At 28.7% G+C, this 12,484-nt stretch overlaps 1 protein-coding gene across 1 annotated transcript in view; it reads left to right on the top strand.

The window, feature by feature from the left end:
• The first annotated feature begins 6,041 nt into the window (after positions 1–6,041).
• LOC100199134 (mitochondrial inner membrane m-AAA protease component AFG3L2) overlaps positions 6,042–12,484 on the top strand; it is a 70,656-nt gene continuing 64,213 nt past the window's right edge. The window contains exon 1 of the mRNA XM_065819360.1: positions 6,042–6,509. Within this exon, the coding sequence (XP_065675432.1) occupies positions 6,459–6,509 (51 nt within the window). The 5' untranslated portion in view covers positions 6,042–6,458. The remainder of the gene's footprint in view (positions 6,510–12,484) is intronic.

The following is a 12,484-nucleotide window of genomic DNA, read 5'->3' as shown; positions in this document are numbered from 1 at the left end:
CTAAAAAGACTTGAAACTGCTCAATCGTTTTCTGATAGAAAGCACCCTGGTAGTACGACATCCTGGACTAGAGAAAAGAAAGCCAAATTAACGAGACTTGTCAACAATCGAAAAGCGGTCAGTCAGAGAAAAATACGTATTAAATTCGGTGTAAATCAATCGACAATTGGTCGTCAGTTAAAAAAAATGAATATTAAATATAGAAAACGTGAAAAGACTCCAAAATACACTATAGAACATCAAATAAAGGCAAAGAAAAGACAGGAAACTAGTTAACCAACTCTATAACACAAAATCGCTTCTAGTCATCGATGACAAAAAATATTTTTGTTTTGCAGGGGACAACATGCCTGGAAATTCTGGATACTACACAAACAACAAAAAGACATGCCCAGAAAGTGTTCGTTTTATAGGAAAAGAGAAACTTCCAAAAAAATTATTAATGTGGATAGCCATATCTGACCGTGGTATGTCCGAGCCATTGTTTCGCACTTCCAAGGCTGTAGCGATCAATTCATCAATCTATATTAATGAATGTTTAGAAAAACGACTTCTTCCATTTATTCACAAGTATCATGGAGACTTTACCTATTTATTTTGGCCAGATTTAGCAAGTTCTCATTATTCTAAAGATTCTCTAAATTGGATGGACTAGTATGTCTATTACGTTGATAAAGAATCCAATCCCTCAAATGTGCCTCAAGCACGACCAATTGAAAATTTTTGGGGACATTTGGCACAGAAGGTTTACGAGGGAGATTGGAAAGCTTCAACAGAGCAAGTTTTGATTGATCGCATTAAACTAAAACTACAAGAAATTGATTTAAACATTTTACAGTCGCATATTAAAGGCGTCAGAGCAAAATTGAGATCAATTGCAGATGGTGGTGTTTTCTCATATAAAAAATAATTTATTTTTATTAAAAAATAAATGCTTTATTTCAAAAAAAAAAAAATAGTAGTTTGTTTTTTTATTTATAAATAAGTTATTGACGTTTTTATTTTGTCCGATAACTTCCGCATCACCCGTTAACAAGGCTTTAAAATTTTTTGGCTTTTAAAAAAGTCTTTTTGTCGATTTGACAAAACTTAAGTTTTGGTTTATTTCTTACTACAGTATAAAATTTATATAAGCATATTAAATCATGTTGAAACTATGATAAATAGATGTTAAAAAATACACATTACACCGCAAAACTAGAATGAAATTTGTTTTATTCGTATTTTGTAAAAAATTCCCATCCACCCTTTTATTAAGACACCCTCCCCTTCCCTCAATTATTAGATTGGCAGTAAAGTTCTCCGTACTTCCTAGTTTCTTTTGATTAAAAAAAAAATTGTACTAAGATTTTTTATAGACCTGTCAAAAGCGCTTGACACTGTAAACTATAACATTTTACTTAAAAAAAGGAAAACTATAAGTTAAAAAACATTACCCTTATTCGGTTTAAAAACTACCTTCGAAACAGGCAACAATAAATTATTTCCGATAAATATAAATATTTTAAACTATTAAAAGTAGAATGTGGTGCTCCTAAAGATTCCATTTTTAAACCCATAGTGTTTTAACTTTATATTAATGATTTATTTTTACATATTAATTGATAAAAACTTAAAAAATTGTTCAAACCCTTATTTTACGACTCAGCACCAATTAAAGACCTTTTTTAATTTATGAACAACGAGCTTGAAAATAAACAAACAATCACCAGGGCCGTCCCGAAGAGATCTCTAATGGGAGGAGGAGGGGTGTTGTATGTGTTTTTTTCCAGCTAGAGGCACAAAAGAAATAATAAAAAAAAAGGTCTTCGATATTTGACGTTTGCCAAATATACTTTAACACATACCAGATGAAATGTACAAATGTGCCAACTCAAATTCATAAGTGGCAACTTAGGGGGGACTCCTTCACCCCCGTTCGGGACGGACCTGACATCACTAAATACTGAAAAAGCTGAATACATATTGTTTTAGTCGGAAAAAAAAAAGTAATGTACCAACATACTTCCTTCACTAAATATAGATAATATAAACATTGAAAGAATGAGTCAACTGAATTTCTTGGAGTAATAACTGATGATGCTTATATATAAACTTGGGTTAGTGCCATCACATTTTTCAGATAATACTTTTCAAATGAACACAAACAGATACACCACAAGAGAAACAGGAAAACTTGTATATTGCCAATAAAAACAACAAAATTTTTTACAGTTTTCTATTTTATACCGGAATCCGAACCTTTAAAACAAATTAATATCCAAAAATATTGAATCATTTTTATTCCGTAGAATTAAATTTTTTTTCTTTATTTATAGGATGTCATTTCATAAATATGATTTTTTTTAAGGTGGTTCACCACTAAAAAAAAAAAAATCCCCAAATTTCATAATTTCAAATTAAAAAGTGTATAAGAGCATAACATAAGAAAATAAAAAACAATATAAGTATCATTTTACAACAATTTATTCCTAAAATTACGAAAATATGTCAAAAAGGTTGCAAAATCAGTCAATTTTGAACAAAATTTTGAAAAACGATAATTAGGAAACAATTAGAAATTAGAGCTTCATATTTGGCAAACAGTTTAATGCACATAAAATGAAGGGTCTGAACCAAAATCACTGCTATATTTTTAATAAAAGTTGAAATTTTTGATTTTTTTGGCAAAAACATCAAACTTTGCAGGGTTGGCTAATGAAATAAAATAGTAAAAAGTAAATAATTCATTAACTACTTTGTTTTTAGCATATATTGTGGTTCAGGCCCTTCATCATTATATGCAGAACATGTTCTAAAAATTTGAAGGAAAAAACTCAAGTCATTCAAAAGTTATGACATTTCAAAAATTAAAAATTGCACAAAAAAGTGAATGCAGAAAAACAACAATAAACAATTTATAACTAAAAAAAATATCAAAAACTTCCAGATAAGTATGGTTCAAAAGTTTCCAGTTGTTGTTCTTTATCTTGCCAACCCTTATTAATGGCTTTTAAATGTATCCTTCTACTTTTTTTTTCAAAAGAGTCTTTTTTATTCATACTGGTAACGCGTTTTTGATCCCTACAAAATGAGGACACAGTGGATTTTGCACCATTTTCAAGGTTAAGGTGACTCATTACTCTCTGAACACCAGCAGTACCCTCATTAAAATACAATACAGCTGAGTTCACTCCCAACTCAAATGAAGCTTTGTGAATAAAAATATTTTTTGGGCATCTTGACCATATAATACTATTAAGACCCTCATTAGAATTTTGTGTTTGACCATGAGTGCATTTTTTCAAAAGGTTGTCATCACTCAATTCTTCAAACTCTTTCTTAATGATATGATATATCCATACTGGCAAATTAACTTTAGGTATGTAAATGCTGTGACCTGAATAGTTTTCTTTCTTCCATTTACACCAGCTATTAGGACCCACTGGACATAACACGTGGCGATGAAATTGATCAGGAAAATTAGTACAATGGTAAAGAACAGCGCGAATGTTTTTTTTCATTTGGTATACCTTTTCATTTTCACTTAAGGAATTATTAGCTGCAGCCTGTCTAATAGCCATACCAAAATAATTTTGTATTCTATTAATTGTGCATTCTGTCAATTTTCCTTTTCCAGTTAACCGATTACCATGATGTCGATCTTTTCTTCGGTTACGTAGTCTTGTACCAATGCGCTTTTGTATGTGACCAACACATTCTAACTTTTCTGGTTTGATTTGATACTTTCCATATGGATTACTGTTAAGAACATCATTAAATGCAGAGGAATCCCCATCTCCCAAATAATATTTATAAATTAAATCATTTTTTTCTACTGAACGATTAAATATCTTTACCACACCAGCACTTTCCATTGCCCCTGACGAGGCAGTGTGATTTAAAGAGCAAACATGATTAGCCTTCCATTCAGCATAACCTGGACTATTTTGCTTTCTTTTCCACATTCTACATCCCCTACAATACTTGCAAAAGACTTCAAAGTCAATACATCTCCCTTCTGAAATAGTGGTCACCACACCATTTAGCGAAACATGTCCGCGTTTTTGCCATGAGCCATCTGAAGAAACCCTGATCAGTTTTTTTCCTGAACCAATGTGCTCATCTTTAACTTTATGTTTAACTTTTATTGCTGCTGCCTTTGTGGATTGTTCTGCTGATAGCTTATATGCATTTTGAATAGTGCTGTTGACTTTGTTAAATGCATTGTTATTCATACATGAAGTGTTTGCGATTCGGGAAAAGTCCACTAAGGCTTGGTGTCCTTTCCCAATTTCACGAAAAGCAATAACCATTCTAAGGTTGATATCAAAATAATTTCTACCTTGTTTAGGCACAGATTTTTTAACATCATTAGATGTATATGTGCAATAATGAAAGTTACACTTGGTACATTTAAAATTCAACATGTGAGAAAACCCACTTCGTCTATTGTTGTCATCTGTAAAAATAATGCAACTCTTACATTCTGGGCAACTCCCAATACTATCAATAACTTTTTTTAAAATAGAGAAGTTTATTATAATGTTATAATTTTCTGAATTACTAAAATTATCAGCTTTTATTAAAGAAACTTTGCTGGCACTAACTGAAACACGCTCAACACTTTCGTCTTCTTTTAGGGTTGGTGTTTTGGTCCACTGGTTGCCATGAAATGCTCTTTTTCTTTTTAAACTTTTTTTTTTTGTTGCTTCCCATTATATATAATATTCTAATATTTTAAAATATATAATATAAAACTGATAAGTTGTACTAAATAATAAAAAAATATATAAAGATTTTCAATTACAACAATAAATTATAAGAAGATAGTATCTGATGAATCATACAAAAATAGCAACTTCCATACACTGTTATATTTTAAACTTTTGTCAAACCATGCTGGCCTACTAAACTAATGCGTAACTTACCAAATTTGACAAAAAAACTTAAATCAAGGCAATGAGAGAGGGCAATTATAAACATAAGTTTGTTGCTAGGGGCCGTTGCTATGGAAAGTTGTCTGATAAGGTCTAAATAAAGTGAAATATCTTAAAAAATACTCAAGTTGTATCAAAACAGACTCCAGAAACGTTTACAGCTATGTTGAATTATTATAAAACAAAAGTAATCTCAAAAACCAACTTTTGATAAAAATTTAGTTTTTTTTAGTGGTGAACCACCTTAAGGATTTTATTACAATGAAGCAGGTTCCATGAGACATTAATAAAAAAAGCGCAACAGCGATAAAAGCATAAACCAAGATTAATGCAGTAACAAAGCAAATTTTTGTTTTAAAACGTGTGAAAATGTGTATTCAATTAATTATGGTTAGAATTAAGCATAATATATAACATTAGTATTAATAAAGATTATAAATATAAAGCTTATATAATACAATAATGTTAGCATTAATAAAGATTGAGCTGATACAACCCTTATTAATAATCTTGCAAAAGAGTTCATTTAATGGGAGGAAAAAAGAACAAACGTTTTTGGAAAGTTATTCGAGCACGAAGTTCAATGTAAAGCAAATAATTTCAGAAAGCTTATTTAAACATTAAAAACTATAAATAAGTCTTATTCTGCTTTGTTTTTTGTAATTTTATTATCAAGGGTAAGAGAACAAAATACCCTTTACCGCACAGCGTTAAATTGAAAAATCATACAATTTTGGTTTAATAATAAGTATTTGCTTCAAAAAATATTCTCCTAGTTTTTCAATATTTTTTAATCCTGCAAGGCTCTTAACACTCCATGCAAAGTCAACTTTAATTTCAATTTTGTTCCTACGAGCTATAGTAAAAGTATACTTTTACTATAGTACACAACACTCGCACGGTTTAAAATTGAGTTCCTACTAAATTGAGTGCAGCGAAAGATTTTCAAAGGACATGTTTCTAAAAATATTAATCAGTTAATAAAAGCAGTAACAATAAATGCCTAATAATAAGTAATTCGGATGAATTTAAACCATTAATACTTTAACACTTTTTGACCCCTTTCTTGTCAAAATTGTTAAAAGGCTTTCTTGTTAAATTCCGACATTGAGTGCTCTTCGCGTCCGCGAACTCATATTTTTAGAGGTTAGGTTTATTGGGATATATAGAGATGTTCACAGCTAAACATCGACTGACTCAAACATGGATTAAGTGAGTGACCTACATACATTGGCTGAAGGTTTTGGTTGGGCAGGAACTAATCTTGCAAATATATAAGTATAATTTTTTATCTTTGCGGACCTGAAGGACAGTGTCGGAATAGGAGTTAGACAAGAGTCTGCTTTGCAAAACGTTATTTTTACATAAATAAGTGAAATCTGCGTTGTCAGCAAATATTTCATTTACATAACACAAGATTTTTGTAATGACAATAGTATCGTAGAAAAGCAACCACAACAAAAATCCTAAATCCACAGCACATAAATGCAGCATTTTATGTAACACTAGTATCTTTACTTTATCTATTGGCTATCAGTTATGATAGGAATTCTTCGAGGTATTCAGCATGGTCGAACTCTTAGTCATTGGGTATGTTTAATCTTTGTTAAACGAAAACGCTTGTGCTATTTATGCACCTATGTCCTATAAACTTTGTTAAAAATATTGGTGCTAAATATTTTTTCCAAAATCCAACATTATAGTATTGGATTTTGGTAGCTGCTACTGAGATATAAATTTTTATACAATTTTTATAGAAAAAAATTGTTTTTTTTTCTTTTTCCCATACTAAAACCATTTTGATATAAGCCATTTTAAAACTTTATGTGTGCAAAATATATTGGAATGTGTACACCTGAGTTTTCTAACTTCAGTGTGTGTGTGTGTGTGTGTGTGTGTGTGTGTGTGTGTGTGTGTGTGTGTGTGTGTGTGTGTGTGTGTGTGCATGTGTGTGTGCATTTCTATGTGAGTGAGTGTGTGCTTGTATGTGTGTTTGAGAGTGTGTTTAAAAGTGTTTGAGTCTGTGTGTATGTGTGTGTGTGTGTGTGTGTGTGTGTGTGTGTGTGTGTGTGTGTGTGTGTGTGTGTGTGTGTGTGTGTGTGTGTGTGTAAAAATAATATCTTTATTTTGCTTCATGTAAAAATAATATCTTTATTTTTCTTCATAAAAAAAATTAAAAAAAAAAGTCTATAGTTAAGATTCAAAATTTTATCATGGATTACTCTTATGGATTCAAAAATTTTTTTAATCCATAAGAGTCGTCCAAATGCAACCAATGATATAAAAGGTTGTATAAAAGTTAAAATAGCACACTTTTTGTGTTTTGTGTGTGTTTGAATATGTATGCGTAATATCTTCGTTAATGCACCCCCTCCCCACAAAAGCATATAGGTTTTTATGTGATAAACCTATGCAGACAGAATTAGTTTCAAATATTTAAGATTACATTTAAAATTTACGTTCCATATATACGTTTACGTTCCATATTTATGTTCCAAATTTACGTTTTTGTTCCATGTAAAAATTAAATTAAAATTATAAATTAAATTGACAAAAAACATCAATCCATCAACTTAACCTTTCTTTAAACTAACCTTTCTCACTTATTAATAAATAAATCTTCAATTAATAAAGTTAATATGTTTTTCAAAGAGGAGTTGTTACATTTTTTTAAATAGGAATACTTAAATGACCCATTTTGTATTTCAACAACATTGTTTGTGTTGCAATTAATTAGAAGATGATTTTGTCTATACCACTAGATCCACCACTAAATTATAAGAAAGCTTTTAAATACCTCACCTTAAAATAATGCAAACCAAACCAAACTATTGCAACAGTCCAAATAAATAAAAATTTGATATTTAGATTTTAAGATTTTTCAAATAAGAACATCTTAAATTGGGATTTGAATTGTTCTTTTTTATAGTAAGTTTTAAATTTTTAAGTTGTTCATTAAGATATTTTAAAAGCTCCTTAGATTCAAACTCTGAATTAAAAATAGCAATAATGGCATTTGCAAAATGTTTATAAAAAAGTGGTATGGAAGATGTGCAATTAACTCATGTTTGTTTATGGAACCAGATAAACATATTTGGAAAAATTAGTGTTAGAGGAGAACTCTTTGTAATACCAACTTATTGACCATAATATTTTCCATAAAATAAGAAATATGATGGAGATGTTGAAACTTTTTGCTTTCAACATCATAAGAAATTATAAATTTTTTTGTTTTATCAACTTTATTCAACTCATGTAAATTTATCTATCTAATTTATTGTTATTATTTTTATTTTTTGGCTATTACGGTATCATATAATTTTTATTAATTTGTGAAAAATTTTTGTTTGGTAATATTTCTCAGTAATATCTTCAGTTTTAAATTTTATAAACCAGATTTTCAGTTGTAAATTAAATTTTTGTATGTGTGTGTACTACACACCTTACCATGAAATCTTAGAAATAATTATCTACAGCAAAGAATCAAAAGTTGGCATAATTCACAGATGCAGTTGTCTTGGAATATGAGCTACCCTAAAATTTATTAATATAATTATTAACAAATTTAAAATTACCTTAAAAGAGTATATAAAAACTATGACAATGATGAAAATTTAATTAGATTTCAAACAGCGGACAAAAACATATAAAACTGAACTATTAACTGTTGTGTTTACAACCATTTTAAATGAAATGAAATTTTAAATATAGAATACATCATCATCAATAGTTTATGTCTTAGTAACAAGGAATCTTTTGTTAACTAGTAGTGTTTTATTTTATGTTATATGCCCATACAAAACATTTGGTGACAAAGATAAACAAACTGCTGGGTAATTCCATGTAAAAGTGGGACAGTCATTTCAGTCACCCCTTGGATTTTCTTTAAATTTTAACCAGTGGTACCTATTAATGAAACATTGAAAGTTGCTAAATTTGAGCTCCCAAATCCAAACAGTTCAAAAGTTATGATGTTTTGAAATTCAGACTAAAATGTTCCTTTTTTTACAAAGTCTGCCATTATGGATTTTGTAGTTGTACTTTTAATTGAATAATTTAAGATCTAGTGAAAGAATGTGGCTAAAAATTAGTACCTGACCATTTTTGAGCGTGCTGAATTCAAAAATGTAGATAAAATAGTGAAATTTAAATTTTTTGATAGTTATTTTTTTATTTTAAAATGGCCAGTCAAATTTTTGTTCTGTTACCATGGGTTGTGCTTTCATTAATTCCCGGAGTTGCCCAAGTCTCATGGATTCGATTTTCAAATGAAGTAGGTGATCCTAGGCTATCTTTATAAAAAAGATGTTTTGGTTTCTTAAATCATAATAAATATATGTCATTTTGAAATTTAAATAAAACTTTAAGTTAATTTAATAATTTAAGTTCTAGTAGAGAAATATGAATAAAATTTTGTACCTGACCATTTTTGAAGATGTTGAATACCAAGATGAAGAGGAGTTAACTTAATTCCTAATATTTTAGAATAATTTTTGAATTTTGAAAATGTCAACAGTCCTTTTTTTTTCTTGTAACCATAATTTGCATTTCACTTATTTCTGGAGTTGCCTTACTCTCATTGTGAAATAAGATGTTTTGGAAAAGTTTAGGTCTCTGAAAAAAAATAAAAAATTATATTGCTTTGCATAACTTGCATATTTATGATCAATATTTTCAAAAGTATACATGGAAATATAATTTACTATACAACACATTGAAAAAATAATTTCTTTTTTTATTATTCTAATAATTGGGTATTTCAAAATGTTGGTTGCATTCTAAAATTTTAGGTCACATGCTCAAATGTTGTGTTAAAAATAAGAAACTAAAATGCAATCTTTTTTGAAAAATATTAAAAACCTGCTTTATTGAAAAAAGCTCAAAAATCAAAATGAAAAGGAATAACCAAGTATTACTAAAATTGAAGTTTATGTCATTTAAATAATGAAAGTAAAATATTAATTAACTTTCACTGAAAAGATAAAACTTGTTCAAATAAAGATTCATCTTCTTTTGAGATTTGGTACTGATGCCCAGAAGATGTTGAAGGTGTTTTAACAAGAGAAATGACATTCATTCTTGGCACCCAGTAATTATTATCCCACTTTGACCAGTAGTATGGCTGACTTGGATAATGTGGATGCATAAACTTTACCATAAAATCATCACTCTCTTTATCAACTTCAGAAACCATACCGAGTCAGTAAAAATCGTTGTATTTGCAAAGTAGGTATTGTGACATCATAACATTGTCAATTTTAATAATTTCATATTTTTTTTTTTTGAGGAAGTCAAATATTAGAGCAATTTATCATCATCGGATACCCTTTTCATTTTTATAATTGAATGAGAAGATGGTATAAGTTGATTTCTTGTCCCAGGAATAGTGGTTGTTATTAAAAGTCTATCAGTAAGTTTGTTTCTTACTAGCTCTATTTCTTCAGCAGTGACGTACATAAACGTAATCCCACTGATTGACTTTTGACAGTATTCAAACATTGCTTGAGAAGACAGTATATGACCTTCGATTGGACTCTGCAAGCTAGCTGTTGCAACAAGCCTTTTAACAGTGCCACCTATTCGATCGCATGGAGATTTGCCATGGCTTGTTGCAAAGAAATTCCACATGCAACAAACAGAAAAATCTTGAGCGTGGTGACATAAATTGTAAAAATGTTTGCAGTTTTTATATTGCCCTGCACAGCCATCAGAAAAATAATGAATTTTTATAATTGTGGGACAAAGATGAGTTTTTATATAATTAATGGTTTTATACATAACTTCATTGATAAATCCAACATCATGATTCAAATCATCTGAAATTACACAAAAAGAAGATATTTCCAATTTCACTTTTTTGTAGTAGATGAGAACTGGATGAAGGGAACATTGACTCTTGCTCCAATTGTAACTCTGTATCTTGTCTTGTACTACAAAAGTGTAATTCTCTGCAAAATCTGCCAGTGCAATAGCCTCATCAATACTAATTGTTTCTTTGAGATGCTTTAGAAAGCTAGATTGTGATTTTGCTATAAATGAATGAGAAGTAATATTATCAAGTTTTTCACGCAGGAGCTCTATGAATTTATTTAATGGAAGTTTTATTATTAATAGTTCAGTTCTATCTGTTGTTGTCCACTGTTTGAAATCCACTGACTGTTCATTTGGGATTCCTTTAAATAAGTTATAATTGTATTTAAAAAAGAAAAGTTTATTTTGATCTTACAGACTACAATTTATTTAGATAATGATTAGTGATGTGCCATCGGCAAAGGCCCAATAAGGCTAATTTTAGAGTTCAATTAGAGTATATAAAGGTAATATCTTAGTATTTGGTATGCAACTTGCATATATAAGGTGTGCCTATGCACCTGTTTAGTTTGGCTTAATAGTCAATACCGATGCATTGGCCAATGCTTATTTTTCAACCGATGCCATCAACCGATTAATTGGCCAATGGTTTAGCCGATTAATTGGTTGCTGGTTACCAATAACATAGGCTAGTAGGTTGAATCACCTCTGATGAATAGGAACATGTTAAATATGTAATTTAAATCCTTAATATTATTATAATACCCTTAAATAAACACATTAAACTTATTATAAGCCACAATCGGCATTAGCCGATGGCACATCACTAAAAACGGTATTCTCTTTATTGAACTTTATATAAGAGTAATTAAAGTTAATACACTCAAAAAGATTTTATCGAAAAAAAGTTACTAATGTTTTCGAAAGCCATTATAATTAATAAATCTTTACTAATAAGTAAAGATCAAATTTATTAATTTATCTTTTGTTTTTTTATATCTTTTGTCAGTAACCTGTAGCTTTTGTAGAAGTTAGAAGAAATGCAATTAGTATTTAATTTTTACTTTTTTTAAAAGCATTTTAATAATATAAAAACATTAATGTTTTTATATTATTAAAATACATTTTAATAATGTAAAAACATTAATGATTTTATATCATTAAAATGCTTTTAAAAAAAGTAAAAACTAAATACGAATGGAAGTTTTTCTAACTTTACAAAAGCTACAGGTTTCTGACAAAGGAAAAAAGAAGTGTTTTTTTTCTATCAAAGGAGGAAATAATTCTATTATTTTTTCCTTATATTACATTATTTTAGACCACAAAGAGTTTTAAAGAATGTTTACTTCATTTAACTAACAAAGGATTTCAATAATTTTATATTTTTTCTTTATTATATCACTTATTATATCATTTTCTACTTTGTATTTTTATACAAAGTAGAAAATGGTTTTAAAAAAAGAGATACCTTTTTTTTTAATGCCTAAGTATTTACTAGTGTATATTAATATGAAAATTTAATATTTTTAGATAAAAATTTTTTTTTATTAAATGTGTGTAATTATTAAACAATTGTTAGAACTTATTACTTGATTTTAAAGGGTTTTATTTTAGTTTAGTTATTTTTTGTGTGTTTTTTTTTTATTTCTTTTTTTCTTTTAACATTTTATTTACTCTTTTGTTAAGGTTTCTTTTGATGTTTTTTTTTAGTTAAGTCTATATTTTTTCTTTTAAAGTCTGACTTTTCAAATTAT

This window comes from Hydra vulgaris, chromosome 15 (genome assembly GCF_038396675.1).
Source record: "Hydra vulgaris chromosome 15, alternate assembly HydraT2T_AEP".
NCBI classification, from domain to species: domain Eukaryota; kingdom Metazoa; phylum Cnidaria; class Hydrozoa; order Anthoathecata; family Hydridae; genus Hydra; species Hydra vulgaris.
Note: the sequence above shows the minus strand (reverse complement) of the source record. Positions and strands in the feature narration are given on the sequence as shown.